Raw genomic sequence first — 23916 nt, 5'->3', positions numbered from 1 at the left:
ATCTTACTTTTGTTCAACAGAGCTATACACGTAATATTCCCAAGCGATCGATGCGAGAGCAAGGCACTTCGGCTTTCTAATGCTTTCTCATCCGAAACATTCCCAAACCGACCACGTGCAACGCGTCCATTTCACGCTCCATTTATGCGACGACGATAGTGACCCAGAACGATCGCGCGGAATTACGTGATACTGCATAATTCAATATGATTTAATACGTCGATGTAAATTTCAAAAGATCTCTCGCCGCTTCGGCGATGACACAGCCGGCTTACGTGCTCACACATGCAACGACGGCCGCGCATTTTCAACGATCAAATCGGATTCCAGCGACGACTCGCGAGAGTTTGCCGCGCGCAATCGCTTACGCTCGTTTATAGCTCGCTCCCTCCTCGCTGCTTCCTCTTTTCCTCCTCGTTCTGGCTCCGAGCGTTCGTCCCCCTTCTTCCCGTTTTTCCAACCTCTCGTTCCTTTTTCCGGTTTTTCCGAGTGGACTATTAAAGCCCCGCTGCTTTAAATCGAGTTTGTAAACTCGAATTCGCGAATACCGGAGCCGTAGGATAAATAGCGTAGCTGAACCGGCGATGCTCAGGCAATTGGCGTGAATCTCAACGACGGCGTTTTCCTTTATTTTTTAAGCGCACAAGTTTCATTTTGTAATTAGTGTACGCTTAAAAAGTGCGATTAGTTGAATCGCGGGTAATTTTCTCGAATGCTATCGAAGATGGGAAAGAAGAAAGGTCAAAGACTTTGAGACTCGGCGGAATGCTTATGCAAAGAAAAAGGAAGCATGTCATCGACGCAGCGTAAAACTCAGAAGTTTGCTTTCAGGTTTGTCAGAAATATTCCACGTATCTGTTTTTTAATTCCAATATACAATCCACGTCTTTTGGAGTGGATCCATGTATTAGCTTGTCCGAAAAGTTTCTTTCGTTTTACGACGAAATAATAGACGCACAACGTTTTTTGTTTTATATTATTTTGTTGAATTACGTACGATCCATTTTGTTCTGTTGAGGTAAACACCGCGACATTTCACAGACTTGGTTTCACGTTTGCGGAAGAAAGACACTTTCCGGACAACCTAATATATCTTCAAATATTTTTTCCACGTGTCTTATTAAATATTCCTTCCAAATATTTCTTTCTAATTAATCATAACTATCGTTATGTTAGCCGTAATCACTGTAGCTTCGTTATTTTTCGATTTCACGATAATTATATTGAGGGTGTACTACGTATTCAAATTCAAATTTTGGCGAATACAACTAAGCAAATAGAACCTAAACAGAGATTGGTTTCATCGTTTAAATATCGTCATAGATGCTTCACATTGAATAATTCGTATATTCTCGCGCAACACATACGTTCTTTGCTCTTTCGAGCAAAATTTCTCTCATTGTCGAATATGGTTTAAATAATTATTCTAACTATTATTCGGTAGAATTATGCAGAAGGTGCAGTGTTGAAAAAAGAATCAGTTAATAACCGCAATTATGAACCTATGTTTAAACACGATTATCCGTAATCAGACGCAATTCTAATTGGAAAGTCGGTCTTAGAAGCAATCAAGCTTCGAGCAATCTCCACTCAATTTAGTCCATATCCAAGACCTTTAATCAGTGCAGCGAGCAATTATACTTAACAATTGCAAGAGCATGATAACTGTTATCTAACTATAACGATATATGTTTATGGTTAAAGCAAACACGTAGCGGACTCCATAAATTACGAAAGATTTAAACACAACCATCGCTCGTACAATATTTAAAATTACAGTTATCTGTAATTATATTTACCGTAATCTTAACGAAAGGTATATCGTAAATTAAAAATTACAATTCGAAACACGTAGCCGGAAAAAATTCATGGCAATTACATTTCTCGTAGTGTAAACCTTTTTAAATCCAGCAATAAATTAAAACGCGAAACAAGCGGATTAACCGGCAGAATTAGGTGGTTCACGTTTAAAGGTGTTTGTTTTATCAGTAACATTATTTTTCGTGCGAGCAAAATGCTGTGAAATTTCGTAACTCGACGCCAGATAACGCAACAGAGAAAGGCAGCGGGAAGGAAACAACATATCAAAAAGAACAATAACAGAACGAGATAAAACTTTTTCAAGCTGCACCTGTACCAGCAGTGAAAATTTACTGAAACGTGTTAAAATATTACTTTCTTGAATTGGAAAATTATTTAAAGATCGTACAACTCCGAAACGATATAGTATTTAACGATATCATATTTTCATGTTTCTGGATACTAAAAACGTTCTCTTTACAAATAAAATCATGCTGAGAGGAATGTAAAGGGGAGTGGAGGAACTATGTTGGAAAATACACGCTTATTATCCACTTCCCTTTACACAGATTCGACTAAAATTAAGATTAAAAATTAAGTTTTATAAGTAAAAATATGTGTTAATGATTTACTGTTGCCTTATGAACATCGCGCTTAAAAAATCGTGAAAAATGGAAATAGAGAAATTCACTATTTCAATATTACAATGGGAACAATAGTTAACAACATTCTCGCAATTATTAAATTTCGAAAATGTTTCTAACATTGCTCCGCTTAATAAAGTGGGATTTAATTATTACACGTGAAATGAAAAGTAACTTAAAGGTGAAACAAAATATAAGATTTGAATAAAGGAAGAAATTAAAAAAAAAAGGAATCGAGTTATAAATGTAACAAAATTTTTCTCTACGTTCCTATCAAAGTGATGCAAAATAATCGAAATACGATATTAAAAGTTTCTTCGAGCAAAACGTACTTGTATGAATATTATACAAAAGTGTGTTCGAATTTTCTACTTTCGAAATATTGGAAATCTTTGAACCGAACGAAATAACAATTTTCACTGATTACACGTTGCTTCCTCTGGAGGGAAACATCCAGAGATATATTGCAATGGGATAATATATGCCAACAATCGTACAGAAACGCGTTAATGGCCTACGAGAAATGTATTAGGTGACAGATATAAGTGCCTGGGAAATGAGGTTCGCGGGATTTACGACGTCGCGATTATCGTTTCCCATCCTTTGCCCCTAATTTACGACTATTCGATGCCTGTAAATCGCTACGAAAATCTTTCTCGAATTCCTTCGGGAACGAAAATCTCCCAAGGTACCATTAAGCTCACCAATATGCAATCAGCGGTTTCGTTTTCGGGTGATTGAAGACACTAATGCTAAATCGAAGTTACGTAGTACGTGGTGAATACGAGAATAAACGATATAAATGGAGAAACTATTGAAAATTGTCAACGGTAGCGTATAATAAATAAATTATATCTTTTTACATAAATTAATTCTTGTTACGTGTAAGTAGGTGTATAAATACGACCATTACCACGATTTATGTACGATACGATGCACGACACATGTACAATACGGATCGTACGTAGATCTAACAGGACGTACGTGTACAACACAGTCAAAAGTTATTTCTTAAATTCGTTTCCCATACGAATGTATAAGAAATGTGCAAAATGTCAAAGAAAAAGAGTCTCTTGTGAAAAAAAATATGCTTCTAACAAGGATAACAAGAGGAAGAACGGGTTGTTTTATTTAATTCTTACGGTCAGTAATTAAGACTAGTTAAAATTTATCGAACAAAGATATCTCGATAATGGAAACGAAAAATAACTTCTCTCATTTCCGAGCGGAATTAGTAGAAGGTGAACGTGATTAATCTTTCTCCTTTCTTCTCTATTCTATTCAATTTTTTATTCAACAGATCATTCAATTTTATTTGATAGAAACCAGAGAAAGAAATGGATACTATTTTCTTGAAAATAAATAATGCAGGACAAAACTGTAATCTTACAGTCATTCCGACTAACGACGTTCACATTGTATAATTGTCCAAAGCTCTTTAAAATGCTGCACGTTCCTATCTTCAACGATGCCATCTTCTCTCGGAACGTTAAGAATTTCATGTAAAGAAAAAAAATCTCAGATCACATCGTACAAAGTTAAAAGAAAATAAAACAACTTCGAGTTCAACAGCCTATAAGTTTAATAGCGTTAGCAAAATATAAGCGCAAAAGTGCGTGTCAGACGAGGGGAACAGCTTTTATCGCCAGCCAGATAGGTAGAAATTCTTTTCGCGAAAGTTCTGCCTGGAACTTTCGTTGGGAAGCGCAAAGCACTTTCGGCAGCTAAAATATCCTTGGAGAAAACGCGGATCGTTATATCAGACAATATGCAGGCTACGTATTGCCTTGAGAAATTTGTAGAAACTTTCGATAGTTGTGTACGTTGGTGGTGGACGGGGTAAAAACGAGCGACGAGCCTTCATATAGCAAAACTTGGCCGACGTTGGCACGTATCGAGGATAAACTTATCGACATCGATTGGAGCCAACCATCGCGAGACTCGTCCTTTAATTTTGGATAACTTTTCGAACGGCGATTTGGCGTCAATCGGGTTAAAAACTGCTCGATGTGACGTTCTGTAATTTGATTCGATTTATAAATTTTATATTCAATTTATGGACTTTATCAGATTTTAATCAACTTGTTATTTCTGATACGATGTATCGTCCGAGGCTTTGACTATACCCGGTTGGGGTCTTTTAAAAAACATTTTTCGGAAAAAATCGCATTCGTTTCTCGAAAATCAGGAATTGTCAGAAAATCAGAACTGTCCAATTGAAAGTAATGCGCGACTGATTACAAAAATTAAACGTAGCTACTGAATTACTTTAATCTGGGAATTAATAATAATATCAAAAATGTTGACTTTACCGAGACATAGAAATAACCAAACAATGAGAGAAAGAGAGAGGGGGAGAGTGCATGTGCTCTGACAAATTCAAAAAACTTAAAATAATCTTCATGACAGACAAACAACGTCATCAAAATTGTAACGTTTAAATGGGAACATACTCTGCAAAATATTTTGGGAATCTGGGCGGTTTTTGAACGCGACAGCAAGGAGCAACATCGCGTGTAAATTGACATGCCGGTGGAAAAATGTTTCGAGAAACGGCAACGCTTTTCGAAGAGGCTGGCAACTGTGAAACACATAATCTCCAGTTATCCCTTATCTCATCCCCGAGGCGATAAAACGCCGGTACGAACGGTTCTGCGATGTTCTCGCGAAGACGCCGGCATTCTCACGAATTTACGAGCGTGTCTCGCTGCTCACGAATCAGCCTTAGCAAAATCTATGATTGCTACGTGACGGAAAATTAACGCGGTAAAATACTTGCGTTGGTCGGTGGACACAAAGAGTAAGAAATTTTGACCCAGAAAGAGGAAGATCGCGAAAGAATTTCAGCTTTGATACAAGTATAAAGAACGTAATTCTAAAGAAACAACGAACAATCTTTTTAATAAATTACACTCGAGATAATTGACCTTTTAAATTGCTAATTACATTTGTTTTCCCCATCGAAGATTATTTCGGAACAAGAACTTCGAAAATAGGATATTGCTCGAATCGTGCAAAAAAAATACTCTTACCATATTTTTTTGTTCTTTCTGATTTTTTAATATTGCGACGATAACGATGAACAAAGAGCCATAATACCGCTAAACGCACTCTCTTAATCCTGCTTAAATATGCACTGTTAGTTCACGTTGCGAGCGAGCGCAGAAATAATTGATACGACAGTGGGAATGGGCCATAGGGCCGAGAGAATGGTCAGAATAGGTCAGAAATCGCGAATCAGACAAGGCTTTAAACTAATCCTGGGGAACTTTCCCAAGTCGATTGTACAGGTCGAGAGGTTTCCTAGGGGGTTACCTTAAGATATCAGCAGCTAATGATCCACCGTGGCCTGTGCATGTAATTAATGCGAGGCCATGTGAAACGGATTTGCAGGGGCCGGCCGGTTGCTGCGTGTATAAGCCTCGCTAAGGAACTCTATGAATAGAAGTCTCGTCCAACTTCATGAGCTGAAATCTAGCGAAGGAGGACTTGGAGGATTAATTACTTTCAGCGAACTTGTTCTTTCTTCGCGGCAATCGCAATCCCTCGTGATCGTATTCCGTCTCGTGACAAACGTCACGCTGGTCATTACTGCGACTTGAAGGGACTCAAGCGTAGTGACAAACGAAGACTATGTTTGTCGAGCAATTTCCACGTAATGCCATGGTTCCATCGATGTGTTTATTTAGCAACTAAAATTAGTTCGCTGACAGATGTACAAGAAAACAGAAATTCTTATCGATTAAGTGGTTTTAGTTTAAAGTTCTTTGAATTGAAAATTGGCTAGGTCCCATTGAAACGATGAAAATCGCCTCTGGAATAAATCTTTTGTTCGACAACGAAAGGAATATTTACAGTGTGTTTAATTTCTCATCCATCTTCGTTTCAGATAATTGTAGCTTTGATAAATTTTCTATTGTTAACTCAATAACTTTGCCTCCTTTCTTTCGCTTACTTTTGCATATATGAAAATGAACGAATTTAATACAGAATATTTTCATAATTCGATATAATGAAACTACTCTCTTCACGGGAAAAGCTTGGCAATACACAAATCGATCGATTAGAAGCAAATTGATGTGCATCTTTTTGTAACAAGTAGAAGAGAGATTCTCTTTAACAATTTGATAGACGAGTAGAACGGTTTCAGGCAATATGTGACTTGTCATTTAACTTTCTCGATTGCTGTTCCGTAATGTTTGTCCACCTAAATTTGCAGAATGAAATATCGTATCCAATTTATCCTTCCGCCCTTACCAACCATGATCGCAATTATGGTTTTTGCTACGATATATTAAGCGTTCCTCATGAACGAGTTTCTTGCTGCGAAGTTCTGCGAGAGTTTGCGAAGTAATATGACGATCGGTCACCCTGACGATTAATTAAACACGCATAGTTGTTTAATGACAAAGTTAGCACACTTGCAAGATCCTCAACCTGATAATATTACGAAATTTCATGCAACAAAGTCGTTTTTGTAATTAATATTTAATAAAACTATTGTCCTTTAATCGAACACAGTTTATTTCATATTTCATGAATATCTCATAAATAGATAATAAGTAAATTAAACAGAAAAAAAGAAGGTCTTTGTACGGTACACGTGAAATAATACGTATAATTGGAATAATGAAATTCTGCTTTTTCCACGATAAAAGAAAAAAGTCAAATCTTATGATATATCATGTTTATCCCAGACAGAGGAATTTGAAATTAATATTTGAGAAATTTTCCACCGAAAAATTAATTTACTACATGAAATAAAATAATAGAAAATAATAAAACGGGGAAAGATTGAACTAATTAAAATGTATATAAATAAATTCTCATCTTTCTCGATATCATCAGTTTTTGTTAATTCCGGCGCCACTGAAAATTCCAAATCTTATCTTTCCGTTTATTAAAACCGACGAAGAGAATAAAATCTCTAAGAAACTAGATTGCGGGATAACTTTCGAAATAAATTCCTCGCAAGGAGCAACTAAAAAAAATCACTTTATCCTTAGGTAAAACTTACATCTAACTTTTAAAATGCGGAACTTTAGTTTTTAAGCGTTTCCAGCGAACTACTTTAGTAGTAATATTAATTACGAAACAATTTTCCTAAACCTTTACGAAACTTACGATATTTCAAAGTGCAATTAAAATATATTCAAATTTTTCGTTCTGGCATCTTCTTTCTCGCGAAGAAGTAGCAGAAAAACAGCAAACTAAGAATTACTAATTTATCTGGTATTTCTTAACATTGGACTCGCTGGAAATCAAGAATCTCAAAAAAAATCTCCTGGAAGAAACAAGTAAATAACTTTCTTCTTCTTCTTCTTCTTCTTCTTCTACTTCTTCTTCGGCTGTCAGTACTTTCAATTAACCTTCGTTAAACTTAAAAGTAGTACTACCCAGAGGGTGCAGACAGCAGCCCGGATTATCGATAAAAGTTTAACCAGCAAGGAGGAACGAAAAGGAGGAAGAAGGTAGCGGAGAGGAAAAACACCGAGTTAATTCTGACTGAATACGCCGTGTTATTATCCGATAATTACAATCGTGTGAAACAATACTACGTTTCTTTTGCGTTACGGCCCCTAACGAATCTCAACGATACCTGATTCGATGTAAATCGAACATAGGTGACGTATGATCATACAGCAAGCTGGTGGAGAAAAAGTTGCGTTGCAATGAAGTTTATCGTTAAGTAATAAGTTTCTTTTATAGATCTGGAAATATCGAGAAATAAATTGTCGCTGGCTACGTTTTAAAAGGAGATCTCTTTTTTTTTAAATTGTTATTTTGAATTTTAAAAACACGAATTTAATTATTGGACAAGGTATAACTATTTTCAATAAACCGTCAGAAAGTTGTACGATATGATCTCAGAATTTGTTTTAAAAATATAATTAATTCCATTTTCTTTCTTGTTTCTTTTTCTCCATTGCACATTTGAAATCTTACCTATAATATCCATGATATTTGTAGGAATGAAACGTAAGGTAATTTTGTTCGATGTTGGTTAAAATCATATAGAAAAGTACACGATGGTCACGTTTGAAAATTATTCTTCATATAAGAATTGAAAAAGTTTAGAGATTAAAATCTTATGCAAGATAATTCGAAGAAACCTGACTGTTCAAAAGCAGAAAGTTCGATAACGCGATTATTTCACTTCGCAACACCGGCACCATTTACATACTTTGTACTTACAATATCTCAGAAATGTTGTATTTAATTTAGTTACGTGCTTCTATCCGAACTTTACACCAAGTTCAAATTGAATAACCCCTTTCTGTCCATCTTGACTCTTGGTAAAATCTAGTTATTCCATCACTTCGCAACTACAATTCAGAACACGTAGTCTGCAAAAAGATTCAACATTTCTCATGAAGGATAAAACGTTTATCGAGAAGGTGAAAAAAATTCTCTCTCTCTTTCTCTCTTCCATTCTCTTGCAATATCGTTCAACGTTAAATAATATTTTTGAAACCTATGGAGAATTCAATGGCGTTGTAACAATTTATCGTGGGATCTCATAATTTTCATCTGCGAAATATCTGTATGAAGATTGAAATATTCAGGTTGTAATATTAAAATTCTAATATGCAAACATGCATTAAATCATTACTTCATTTATGATAAATATTTCGTGAAGTGGAAATTGGTAATATCCTCGAATAAATAGAACAATATTTAATTACGTTCATAAATTATAAAATTCAATTACATTTATCGAAAAGGGACTTGAACTAATTTCCGAAAGCTTCAGATTAAAGCATAATTTTATTTCCGTCTAAATTATACACACTTCATTTATTCGAACATATTGGTGAACAAAGCGATTGAGATAATTCGATCAATTCGTACAATGAAAGTTGATCAATTTCTCTCGTTACACGACTAACTTTTAGTATTGAAATTTATATTCGGATAACTCTGCGTGATTTAAATGCATATATATACATTTTTACATTTATCCGCTTACTAACGTAATTCTTTCTAAATATCGACAAGCTAAAAATTACATTAAAGTTAAAAGACTTTTTAAACTGGTCTGCACATATGATTTTATAAAGTTTATGGATCTTGCGAAACTCTGTTTTAAGTTTCATAAAATTTTCTACATTTACGTTTCTCTCCGCAGGCTTCGTAAGTTGCGAAAATTTTCATTTTATGGAACACATAAAATTCTTCCCATTATAAACGATCTCGAAGGAACAACCCAGTCCAATTTCACGACAAGACATATCTACGATATCGCGGAGAAAAAATTCTTCCCTATCCATTTCAATTGCAGATCGGGAACAACAATCCAAACTGCAAATCCGATCAGGTGAAACGTGAAATTTCAAACGAGTCGAAGCCCGTGTCGCGACGTCTGATACCCGACGATCCGTCTCGCTTTCCGAGGACCTCGTGACTACTTGGATCGATGCGTTCAATCAGTGTCGGGCCGGGTCAAAGGAAGAACTGTGTCGACCGTACGACAAGCCCGGCGAAGTTGCGACGAAAGGAAAATGGAAGGAAGCGAGATGAATGTATGCTGGATGCACGGCTGACAGACAAGAATGGCGAGAAAATCGTGAGAATCGGAAGAACGGCGGAAAGGTGGAAAGTGAGCCAGCGTGGCGCAGCTTTTCCTCGCATCCTCACTTAGTCGGGTTATGCATCCAATTCCATTTCCCATTTCAACTTTTCTCATCTCTAACGGCTCGTCCCCGATGGCGGCGGTCGGCCGCTGGAAGAAGTTAAATACCGTTACCATAATGTTCGATCATTATTTCTACCATTAAAATAGCTCCGACGGCGGAGAAGAGTCCGAAGGCGAGGAGAGAAAGACATAAGGATAGTCTGGAAAGAACTACGCTAGAGAAAGTAAAAAAGGAGATTTAACTCTGTAGAATGGGAGGAGAGGGTTCAGCTGCTCGAAATGGCTCCACTTGGCTGATTCTGTTCGGCCGCGAAACGCGCGGCAAACTTTCCCAAATGAATAGCATGAAAATCAGCGAACGGCCATTCTACCTTTTACCGGCAGGATTCTCGGCTCTTCCCGATCAACCTTTTGGATTTGAAGCATCGCAAAGGGACCAAGCAGAGCGTGATATTGTGTGTAACCGATTTTATTGACGATTTGGGTTCTAGAGATAGGGTTTTAGATATCCGAGATTCCGACAACTTTTCACTCCATTATTTTCCAATGGCTAGTATCGAGAGATTTCGGCCCTTTTGAAACCTTTCAGTATACGAAGCATTGTTTGGTATTGAAGAAAATTGAGAGTCAATAAAGAAAGAGAAAATTGGAAGGTAATTTGGAATAATGTAATTAGGATCGTTGTATTTTCAGTGTTTATATTTTCATGTTTCACGATTTACGACTGCTGATTCGTGTTTAATAAATGTTCGACCACGTTCGTTATGAGACAAGAACGGAACAATCATTGTTTTTATGTAAAAGAATCATTTCAGGTGGTTCGTACAAATTTTCAAGACACAAAAATGGCATCAATTGTAACATTAAAGGTATACTGTTTTTTAACGCCAATTATTAATTTTTCAATTGAAATTACTTCACACAATAGGAAACGTAACTGAATAAGATAAGAAGAAATGCCGCGGCAATTTACTCAAAATCATCTCGCTCCTAACGTTCTCCTGAAACTGCTATCTAGCTCCGTATGCATAGGAATAAATTGGCTTTCTAAAACGAAAAGAAATTCGATATCTAATTTACACGTTCGATCGAGCCCGCCGCGAAAAAGAGAAATATTTAAAAGCGGAATCAAGCGAAAATACGGTCGGCCGGATTGATTACGACCGCTCGAAATTACCTCGCTTCATACAGAGCGACGAGAGAACGGGACGAAGAAACGAGCTAATGATAAAAGACAAATACGAGAGGGGCGGAGAAAGGAGGTCCGAAGAAACGGGCACAGAGGAGGAAAAAGAGAAACGAGCAAAGGGGGAAGCGAAGGAAGAACGAAAGGGAAGAAAGCTTCATCAAGCCGATCGAAAGGATCTCGCCGCTGTTTGCCTTCCGCTACCCTCCCTTCCTTCTATCCGCCCCTTTCTCCGCTCCATTCCGCCGTGAGCGAAAATTTCACGAATTTATACACGGTAGTCGTGGTAATTAGCCGAAATGAGAATTGGCCCTGGCTACGAAAGCTTCGGCCCTGGTCGTCGCTTAATTGAAAGCGACGCTCGGCTGAAAAGTCGGATTCCCGGTCAATGCGCATCCATTCCGCAATTACACGCGATACGATTCGCCGGTGAACGGCTGCGCCTCGAGCAATGCAAATGCGCCGTTTTTCGGTGAATTTTAATAAAACGAAGAATCGGATCGTCGGGTATCGTTAGCATCGTCGCGATACCCTGAACTTTCTAACGGCGTCCAATGATTTTCAAACGATTTGCTGACAATCAACTAAGTAGTTTTTAGAAATGCGAACGAAGATCGAGAAGAAATGTTACGTATTTTTGTCCATTTTTTCACCTGTATATCTGGCGCTCTATAATCGACTATCAAGCGGGAAAATATACGACGAGTTCGTTTTTGCTGATACTCTGTCTTTCGCGCCACTCGGTGACATAATTTCGAAATATCTGTATTGTAATCTGCAATTAATCATTCGTATTCCTATTGTTCTATATAACAAGAAAAACGAACGAGTCTTTCATGGCCTGCAGCAATATTAATATTTATGATCCTTTGTACGTATTCATAAAACAATAAGTACGGGCGTAAATATGTTTTCGAAACGTATATAAAATGAGATGAATTCACAATACGTAGCAAAGTATTGCGCGAATTTTATTAACACCTGGTAAAGCTTCGAATGGAGATAGTTCGATCGAATTTGATATTTGTTTCTCCTGTTTCTCCGATTGAACGGAAAGAAATGCGATGGATTTATGGTCGGCGATAATAATTAGCCGAAGCGATATTTATATAACTGACAGCGTTATTTAATGCTTAATTGGAAGCGGGAAACTTGTAGAGTCTCGTTTATATTAACTACACTGAAAAGAACGTTTCAACATTTTATATTTCTCCCTAGATGATATTTAATTTTTACTGAAACAAAAGAATAATCGATATTGTCTTCCCTTATATCCTTGTCTCAACTAGAGAAAAGAAGTGCTATATCTTCATACTCTTAATTAAAAGCTTTGTTATTCGCAACGAACGAATAAAAATTCCTTTATAAAGGATTAGTATAAAGGATTTGGAAAATAAGCCATTTCGTCGTAATTAAAATCATCTTATTTACGAAGACGATGTATGATATAGAAATAAAATTTTGTTGTTAAAAATGTAATATCGCTGAATTTTCTCCGTTCTTCTCGCCAATGCGATTTAAAAAAAAATATAACGCGCTATGTAGTGGTAAAGTTTAATTATACAATAAATTTCACATTACACGAACTTCGTGTATTAGCAATCGTCTTAAGCAAAAATTGTCTTTGGTTAGGTTTTATTTCGATCAATTTAAAAGATCACGATAGGTCGTATAAAATTAACCTACTTATTCTTCTTAAAAAAGAATCTGCTCATCCTATCTTAAGCAAATTTTCTACTGCCCGGTCATGCGTTGATATTAAATAATTCCTTTGCTGAACGGATAACCACAAAGATCTTAATCAAACACTACGAAATTTTTAAAAGAAATTAATTAATTAAGAAAGCTAGTAAAGTTTAATCTATGCTTTCAAATAAGACGCTAAGAACTATGTAGGTTTACACAATTAATTCAAGAAGATATATCTTCCAAATAAAAAAAGCTGAACGATGGAAAAAGAGTATTACTGTTCAACACGTGACACGTATATAATATATTTATAAAAATAATCAGACATATAACTCTACTAATCCTAATCTATTTTCGTCGTTTTATACTCAGCCACGGAGCGAACGTCTCGAAAGTTTCGCAGAGAGGAAGCAAGTGGAATTAAAAAGCAATAGACACCGGCGAGGCGTCATCGCGACCGGGTTATGGGCCTGCTGTTAATATTCATAAAAGCAGGTAGTCGGTGTCCAGTTTTAATCAGAACTCCAGCTGGTGTATAATAATGAAAATAAAACTTGCTGTTTAAATTTCGCAGAATTATTACGAAACATCGTGGCGTCACACCGCTGAAAAATGTCACCTAGCGACTCGAATTATCACGGACACCGGAGAGTAAACGTTGCATGGAAAAACCGTGGCTTCTCCGTCACAGTAAAACCTACTCTCTGCCGACTCTTCTTCTCTCTTCTTTCTCCTCTTCGGTGTTTTTCCATTTTTGAAATCAGCCTCAAGCAGGCAATTGCCAAGGTGTACGACGCGCTTATTTTGCAGAGATTTCTCGGCAAAGCGAACACCGACTGCTCTACGATTCGATATAACTATCAATTTTCAATTGGTCAATTCCGAGTGGCCAGCTTGGACCCAGAGAATTTAATAATTATTTCGAGGAAAATTTACGGCTCGCGACATTCGGACATTCAAATTCGCCAGCGAAATTCGTCGTACGCGTTTTAATAACGACGATACGCGACGGGGCTACGATATACCGCGTCGTCATCGCGCCGCCAAAGTTTATTAATTATTCATTCTAATTAAAACGGGGCTGAAATAGTTCGAGTTGGATTTCCGTCGATGAATCGCCGCCTCTTGCATCCGTGTCCGACAATTTGTTGCAGAATATAGACGATTTTTGAATATCATTCGGAGGAAGCCGCTACTGGACAATTGATTAACTCGAATCTTTTATTTCATCGATTGATTAATTCTTGCAATAAATAGAAATTCTGTTTTCAACGCTTCAAATGTCGTATCTAGCATTCATTTATTTTTCAAGATATGTTGAAGCACTTGAAGCTTCCCTCGTTCCTTATCTTTTATCTTGATAAAATCTATGTAAATATATCGAACAATAAAATCATGCACTTAAACATTACGTATATTTTAATGTCCATCGAAATGTAAATTTCAGTTTATGAAGAGGATATCGGTAGTAGTTGAAGCTCAGTGATACTAAATCCAAGGTAAGGCTCGAGTACTAAATTCCGGGGATGAATATAATTTTAATAGTTAATTAAATCACTGATCTAATTGGCGATGAAATAATTAATTTACTTAATCGACGATTAAATTCTACCTAAACTTATTCTAATTAAATGCAATTGTACATCGGCTGAATAAAAATTGAATCGTTATTTGCGATGATAAATAAATATTTTAAGGTAATAATTAATTATCAATTGGATTAAATATATCGCCTAGCATTAATCGAAACTCATAAAATATAGAGCACGTGTGTATTGAAATTGGAAAAAATGTAAATTGCGAATAAAAAAGTAATACAACGTTGTGCATTTTCAATAATCTACAGAGTGCCCCATAAATGATGGTACAGTGGTTCAGTTTAAAAACCGAATATTTATATTGAAATAAATGACAATACTCACTCATCTCTTAGTTACAATAATTGTCGTCCGATATTTATAAAGACATAAAAGGCACCTTACCTAAAACAAACAAGAGTAAAATATCTAATTAATTATGGTATTTAAATATTATAAGCTATAATATTATTAATGATAATACATTTAATAGAAATAGTACAATACTGTTAATAAAACATAAAATAACTTTAATGTGTGTAATGAAATAAATTTATCTTAAAAAACGACAAAAATATAATTTAATTAAGCAGCCCTGGAAACGGAAAATTTTAGTTTCTTAAGTATTTTTAATCTCTGCAATAATTTCACTTTACATCAGTATCATTGTATCATAGATGGGTTTATCACGTTTATTCTTTATTTCAAAAGTCAAATAATGTCTGAACTATAACAGAATTCAGCATTCTACATTATGCAGATAGCAAGGACAAACGTGACTGATTAATCTGAGTCCTTCATTCCAAATCAGAACCTCGGTTTTTCCGCTCTCGTTTCACTGAATAGCCAATTCAATATTTTTTCTTTCATTGACACAGTTTCTATATTGTAAAAATCGATGCATACGAATGATAATAGATCGTGGAAGAGAAAATTCGCGAAAAATCAAAGTGCTTTTCAAATTACTGACAATTATTCATCGAAAATTTCCATTACAATGCAGTTGTAAAGCAGTTTATTTTGCGCAGTAGCAAACTCTGTTAAAGTTCATTATGCTGACGCAGAAAACGAATGTAACAAACACAGCTTTTATATCGTTTGTCTTAATGTACTATTTTCGGACCTCGGATCGGACCTCGACGCCTGATCAATTCCGCCTTGAACTACTTACAGTGACGTCTGACTTGTATGTTCAAGGTTTTTCTACAGAGTTCCAGTTTTCCAAGAAACTGTTCCATCGAGTAACATTATTTCTCAAGATCCGACGCGAATATGTCCGAATTTTTTACACCATGTTTATTCCACTTATTCTTCTTTGTCCTAAAGGAACTTTGCGAATAAAAATTATTCTTCTGATCTCACCCAGCTTTTGTGTAATTCATAGCAGACGAAAGACTGAAATATCGATACACATCGAAATTTTATTTAAGCACAGATTTTTTTTAAATACTTGAAAGCATCGAAAAGCATTTATCTTTTCCTTACTTCAACTTCGAACGAATTCTCTTACACAAAAACGATTGTTTATCGACGATTCATTTATATAGTTTATATTTATTTATATTATTTTATTATTTACTTATATAGTTTTTTGTTTCAATTTTTCTTCAAATAAAATATAATAGAATAACTATAACCCAAAACAAAATGAAATAACTAACGTTTAATGATTTAGCGTAACAATTATACGATTTCCAATAATATTGTCGTCATACTTTGCATGGCACTATTGGGATATCGATTATTGATCGACCATTTTAATTAACGGAATTTAAATTCCCTGTACACGTTTCTACTTGTCCGTTGTTTAAATATAATTTCAAAAATTACAGCACGCTGTTCGGTCAAGGATCCAACAGCAGATCGATACCGATTCTAGCAACGTTTCCAACAAATTTCAGCAATGCAGAATATCGAGAAACATTCTCCATATTCACCTCCTCTCGGACTGCTCAATTTATATTCCTCAAGCTACAGTTGGCGTTAGTTCAATTCAAATCAGCCACAGTTGCCGGAGACTGACGTCGATATTTCTATTCTGCTCAAACTTGCCCGCATTAATATTCATTGTGATCACGTTCCGACCTTAACTCGTAAACATTCCCTTCAAGAAAATTTACCTTAATGACTTTTCTGACAAACTCGCACCCTTTTCTCAAGCGTTATATTCACTGCTATTACACCACGTTTATGTGGAAATCAATGAATTAAAAATGATATTAATTCTGTCCAATAATAATATTCTAATTGAAAAGTCGATATTTAACATCGTTAATCTATTTTCGTTGAAGAATTAATAATAACTTTGCTCGAAGACTAAATATTTATTAGTAGCTGTTGTAATATCTATTGTTATAATTAAATGTCATTTGTTAGAAAGATACTCTTTGCATACTTTCAAGCTACAATAAATGGCCCATGTTCTCGTAGAATGAGCAATATAATATTTAAATATACAAAGCTCTTGTACAAACCAGCAAATACGGCGATGATGTTGCATTCGAACATTAAAGTAATTGTAATTGAGTAACTCGTAACGAAAGCAACTCTTGTCGAATTTGTTGTCTTCTTAGATAATAATTCTAACAGTTAGAAAGAAATCTCTATTATATCATTATACAAAATGAACTATATCTTATTTTCGAATTAACTGATGCTACGAAAAAACAATCTTTATCGTAGTTTCACAAGTTCATAATTTAATTTTATATAGCTACAGTCCTACGATATAATAACTCATAGTGATTGTTTTATGTAAAATAATGGAAAAATATCGAACAAACACTAAAGATGTCAGATATTAAAGACGAGAATAGAGTATCGTCGTGTTTCCTGGAAAAGGACAAACATGGACAAGTGTCGTCTCTATTATGAACACTCCGATCCTACGAATGTCTTGCCTTGTCAAGCCTTGGCTCGCCATGTCGAAGTCGCGCATCGTCAACCCTCTTGATACGTTACGTTTAACCTGGTCTCCTCCACTTTCGAGTTAATTGCGTTTACGTGTAACCGAGATTGGCTCACCAGACAGAGCGTCGTTTTTACGTGTCGACGGATACGTCTTAATGTCCTGTAAAATCCGGCGGAATTCAATGACTAGAGGGATTAAGTGTGGCAGCAGCCAGAAAACGGGCGACACGAGCGCCGAACAACCGGCGTATCCTTCAGCTACCGCTTCGTAGACACGGAATTGCTTTCCCACGTGTACTCGTTTGGTCGGGGCTCCGGCGATTTATCTTTCGTCGAGCAACGAGCGTCACTCGCTAATGCAACGAACGTCGGATAACGGCGCAGCTCGTTATTTGCATTCTTGCAGGACCGTTTTGCGGATCGCTTCTTGCGCCAACAACAACGCGGAATTATCCCGCCGTAGAAGAAACCGCCACCGTTTCGTCCTCAATCTCTGCCTCCTTCTAGCGTTTCATTTGATTTAGGCGAGAGGAAGAAACGGGGAGCAGAGATGCGTTCGAACAGAGAGAAAGAAGATAACGCTCGGCGAACGAGGAATTTATCGCAGAGAAATACGAATTTGTTTAGTGCTTTAGCTTTCTTTTGCTTTCAGCTGGAACAGCAATAAATATTGCGAGTATTCGACAGCGTGGAACGTCAGAGTCTAAGTAGATGCACCGCAGTAGAAAATCAAGAAAACGATCGTATCGACAAATAATGTACATCATGAAATAAATTGCTAGAAAACAATAAACTAGAAAACTGAATTTAGTAAATATAACACAAGTTAATAATTTAATTGTGTGTGAAAAATTCAGTGCTTGAGAAAACTAAAGAAACCAGATGTAGAGTTTTCTTACAAGTGGTGACCACTTCAACAATAACGAGGCACTATTGGCATTTGTTTACTGCCGTAAGGAATGCATTTATATTTATTTCACACAAACGTAATAGTATTACTTCTGCGTAGGTGTTCGGAAAAATTGAAAAACCCATACATGCGTCCTTAGCCCATGCCGGGCACTTACAGAAAACGCATATATATGTCCTTAGTCCACGCCGATAGCTTTCGCCAGACACCTATATGCGCCCACAGCATTCAAAGGATTAATATAAATAATTATAATTATGGAGGAAGACCACGTACGTCCGTACATCAACAATGTTAATTCTCGATTCGTATCATTCGTCCAACAGTTTAGGTTAAATACAGTGTTATATATGTACAATTTTAACGTATTTTTTATCCTGATTTGTATATTGTGTTTTACTACGACGTGACAAAGACTGTCGAAAGCATCATTCGATAGAATTAAAATTAAATACACTGAAGTTAAGTATTGCACTTAATCATAATCCAAACGATTATAGTTATTCACGATTCAATGATACGCGAATGTGGGAGATGAATGTTCATAGCGTTCGTTTAATTGCGATCGTTTCTACGATGTACTGGCTCGTGAAATGAAAACGAGAGATAAGATAATTGGAACGTGGTAAACGCAATATTAGAAAAGTACATTAATTTCTTTGGAACGTACGTTAAGATAGAAAAAAAGTAAAAATACGAATTTATGGTCTAGGATAAAGAGAAATTATAGGGTTTCTCGCAAGATGAAGATGAAAATAGAAGTCACGAGGGACCAGGATTTTCTCGTCATTTCCTAGTGTATTCTCTAACCTTTTACATGTCGTCGTATTTTCTAATACTTCTTACTCGATTCTGTCCGATCCTATTTGCCACATTTTCTCCAACCTTCTACGAACTGGCGAAACCAAAATTCAGTTAATTCTTCTTTAGATCACACATGTTATAACGGCGCTTGAAAAGATTAAAGAAATAATAAACATTCTTCGATCTTCAGAAACATCCATAAACGCTACAAAACTGAACCGCTTATTTCCTGTTTCATAAGAGAATACTAATCAAACCTTGCTCGAGCCAAGATCTAACCGCTGTTTCACCAACAATTTCAACCGAATGCGATAAAAAAATATAGCCAAGTCCAACAGAACAAGAACTTCGTTTTCACCTAGAGTACTGAACTGAATTCCAGAGAGATGATCAATTTCACAAAGAGATCCAACATTCGATCATTGGAAGAAAGCTCTGACAAAGCTGCGAGGAAATTATGGCAGTCAATTATGAGTCTATTCTCACGTAGTAAATCGCGATTCTCGTGCAGGTACGTTTTCATAGTTGATACGGAACCGGAAGAGTGTACCAAGGGACCATTGTTGAAGACCCATCGACATTGGCCTGATATTCTACAGAGGAGTGCGGTCCACGAACCTATCGGAGCAATTAAACTACCAGTGGACAGGGGTAGTTGTGATGTCACGGCATAACGGCGGCCATTAAGATAACATGCCCGAGGGTGATTAGCTTGCCTAATTACTGCGAGACGTTGTGGCACGACTATGCTCGCCTCTGCTATCGGACGTGAGCCTCCCTTCTCTAACGAATCTTCAGCAACCGCCGGGCACACCTGTCGCTCCGATCCTCTTCTTCGTGGCTTCCTTGTCAGGACGTTGCTCGCGTCACATGACTACGATAATGCATGGGCACACCGTGCAGCGAGCCATGGCAACGAGAGCTTTGGCCTTCGTCAAGCTACGTACATTGTACACGTATGCAAGGTTCTATTGTGTCTGTATGAAAGGAAGCTAGTGCAGCTGAAATTGACTTCTTAATGGGACCAGTTCATTTTAGATTCTTTTCTTTTGCTTTTATCTTCCGCTTAAGAGGTTTGCAAGATTTCATATGTTAGATTTACGTAGATGGAAATTATGAGTTTGTACAGTGTTACTGAATCATTTTTCTAAGTAGATGCATTATGAATGTGCGTATGCGAAATCGAAAATTGAGATATCGCTGCAATTCAAACAGAGACGATTAAAATGATTTTAGATAAAAGAATTTTATTGATTGTTATTGAGACAGGAGAATCTTCACGTAATAACACACGAAACTCTTTCGATAAAATTACGTTAATACGAATATAGTATATATTTTTATTTTATTTTTACAAATATCATTTCCTCCGTTCAGTATCTGATTTAAATATTTTGAAGATCTTGGAGATCCTATGTCGTAAACTTGAGTTTTCTATATAAAACAAGCGGTGAAACGAAGCAAATGTGTAACAAAATGACTGAAGATAAAGCGACCGTACAGCCAAACGCTGTGATCAAATTGGCTCCTCAAAAGTGATAAAACGGTTTTATAGCAAAGTGTTCGTTTACAGCGTATCTAAAATCAATCTATCACGCAGATTGATGTATGGCTGTTTTTAGAACCTTGCTATACATTTCGATTATCATCCAGACACGCATCAAATAAAAAATCAAAAAGGAAATAAACATATCGTTGGGATTAATTCGTCTCATTCGTTCTATAATAAGACAAATACAGAATTATAGATTGGAAAATCGTCCCTTGAAATATCTATACCATCTACTACAGCATTTAACATTTTGGGAACTATTAATGATATGCAAACTAGGTATTCAGCAAATTGGGACAGTTCGCTACAAACCTTGAATGAATTTACAAGTTCTTTGAATTCTATGATACGACGGACTCTTGATGAAATACCTGAACCAGACATCAAATCTAAATACTTCATTAAGCACATTTCTCCCTTGGATAATCGCTACATAAATATGAAAATTATGCAACGTACATAGATCTATATTATGTTCACACTAATGATTTTGCGTCACACGAGCAATGGATTGTCTATAATTTCAAATAGCTGTTAAAGATAAAACGATATAAATGGTAAAAACTAGAAAATATTTGGAACATTATATCGCTTCGTCTTTTCTTTAAATTAAAATAGTAATATTTTATAAAATCTAAAAATGAATTAATAAATCTAATAGAATATCCGTTTGATAAATCCGATAGGGAAAATGCATTAATCGATCACGGTTGATTTTCTTAAAACAAGCGTGCCACGAATTTAGGGCATTAACATTTGAATATGATAATACGATGATGAAGTATATTCAAATTCTGAAATATTTTCACCGCCCAGGGCCTCGAAATCCACGAAGAATTTGTAGCATTTGCAACTTCTTAGAATGCGAAACAAATAAGATGCATCCTCGCCATCTCAGAAATTACATCCAGCCGCATCTTAATGCGCGAATGATATTCCCGCTTTAAAAACTTTTGCATTATCTTGAAATAACAGCGACCAAGTCCTTCCGCGATTACACCAATTTTTTCTCTCGTGAAAGCATGAATCTTTTAACGGAGCAAAAACCAGAGAGGAGGTAATCATTCAAAGCGTTATATATTTCTTTTTTCTTTCTTTCTTTTTTCTTTTTTTTTTTTTTCATGCTTTCTGTAGTTCTTCCGACGTGTATTTGGTTTATATTTCTACAATTATTTCGTTCACTGCTTGTAATTCATTGGATCTGTTAAAATATTTTTATGCGTAAAATAATTAATACACGCATGGATAATTAATGTACATAGAATTACTGGATGTTTTAATATTAAATTGAGAGATAGGAAATTATAAAAGAGGTAGATAATTATAAATATCGTTAAATATATAATTATAATATCTAATAGGTGACATAAATCTCTGTCTGGCTTTTATCTCTTTATTTCTCTTCTTGTAATGTTCACACAATTTTGAGTTTGAGAAGATCAAGTAACTCAGAGGTAAAAAGCGTCGAATTTAGAAATAATTAAACAAATGTTACGTTTATATTAAATCTCATCTCTCGCTATTGTCAATGATGTTCCTTTTTAATTTATAACGTTTATAAGAAAATACGAGCGTGCCTTTATTTCGAAATTCTCTTATTCGAACGATCAATTCTCCCTATTAATTCAGATTAATTCAGATCCTGCAAAGTCCAGTATGATTCTCTTAATATACAGTTTTAATTCGAAATATCTTTACACTCCGGATTTCATTCATGTTTGATTTGCACTTTCATAACTCTTTCTTAATCCATTACTTACGAGTTATAATTTATTCGATATCCCATTACTTTTGGAAATATTCGTAGAAATAGTATCACAAGTATATCCAGCCAAAAAATTTTTTAACATACCTGTATCATTCTTCTAACGAACTGACTAAATATAGGAACAATTTATTAATAGATATAAATCAGAAATTTATTTTTCCTAGATGTTTGTAAGAATTTGTGAACCAACTATCGTGCCGCAAAAACAATCGTAATTCGATTATCTTCGATTACATTCACATGTTATTATATTTTTATCGTCTTCCTTAATATCGTCATAGATAATCATCGTCATAAATAAATGAAATGAATTTACGATAAAATGAAATTAGATTTATCAACGAATAAATTCATTCAAAGGTTGTTTGTCACGAGATTATTGACAAAATAGTTTACTATGAAAGGAACTTCAGTGCGCCGGTTTAAAACTTTTCGATACAAGCTTTCAGTTTTTGAACGTTTTCGCGAACTAGGACAAGAGTCAACTGGGCCACGCTTTTTCCCATATTTTCGCCGACTACAAAAGTCCTGTCATGTCCCATTTTCTATCCACCAATGAGAATAACATACATCATCGAAAATTCAAAACGCAACGATGCAATAACGCGAGAATAAGTGGCATCGTTCTATCAGCGAATAATAACCTAAATCGACTCATGAAATTTATAAATGCATAAATACAACGGCACTCGATCATCGATCTTTTAATTATTAGCCGTTAATTTTTGTGGCTGTTCAACGTTTCGTACAAACTTTTACAGGATATAATTAAAGAAAATACCAGAAAATAATTAGGAAACTAATTAAAATAACAGATAAACGTAATAAGGCACATGCAACCGGATGCCTCGTATTGGATTTCAAACGCTAAATAAAGAAAATGTTAATAATAAATGGACATTTCAACGGGATTGAAAGTCAGACCTTACGAATAGAATATACAACAAAATGTAATGACCAAAACTTTCAAGAAGGGAAAATGAACGAATTATTAACATACCATTAGCAACGAAGAAAAGAGAAATCTAAACATAAAAAATGAAAATGGATTGCAAGCAAAAGAGGAGGCGTGATTACAAGAAATAAAGAAGAAACTAAGAAAATTGAAAATTATAGAAAATTCTAAAGGAAGTAGATCATAAATCTATTTAGCTAATCAACATCAATCGAATACAGCTTACATCAGCCACTATTATCCATCAGCAAACTGTTGGATAATTATTCAGAGTAAGGAAACAATTAACATCCAAAGTCTGGCCCATATCGTTGCTTCATGAAAGATATCGTTCACGTTACGTCAGAATTGCCAGTTGAAACAACACGAAAATTAATTAACAAGAAGAATCAGGGGGGTTTCTTGTTAATATCTGCTTTTCGCTCGTTGCCGTGTAATGTTCACAAAACTCGATCAATCTTAAAATAATTACCTTCTTCTTTGAG

The 23916-nt window shown here is 35.6% G+C and overlaps 1 protein-coding gene across 6 annotated transcripts in view; it reads right to left on the bottom strand.

The window, feature by feature from the left end:
- Nucleotides 1-23916, bottom strand: part of LOC126916983 (E3 ubiquitin-protein ligase MIB1) — a 441377-nt gene that overhangs the window by 189163 nt on the left and 228298 nt on the right. Inside the window, exon 10 of one of the 6 annotated variants that reach the window (XM_050723364.1) lies at nt 14914-14937. The exons of the other annotated variants lie outside the window; for them this stretch is intronic. Coding sequence (XP_050579321.1) covers nt 14934-14937 — 4 coding nt within the window. The 3' untranslated portion in view covers nt 14914-14933. Of the gene's footprint in view, nt 1-14913; nt 14938-23916 lie in introns of those variants that run through there. 6 annotated transcript variants of the gene reach the window in all.

Source organism: Bombus affinis, chromosome 5 (genome assembly GCF_024516045.1).
Source record: "Bombus affinis isolate iyBomAffi1 chromosome 5, iyBomAffi1.2, whole genome shotgun sequence".
NCBI classification, from domain to species: domain Eukaryota; kingdom Metazoa; phylum Arthropoda; class Insecta; order Hymenoptera; family Apidae; genus Bombus; species Bombus affinis.
This window is presented reverse-complemented; position numbering and strand designations above follow the sequence as displayed.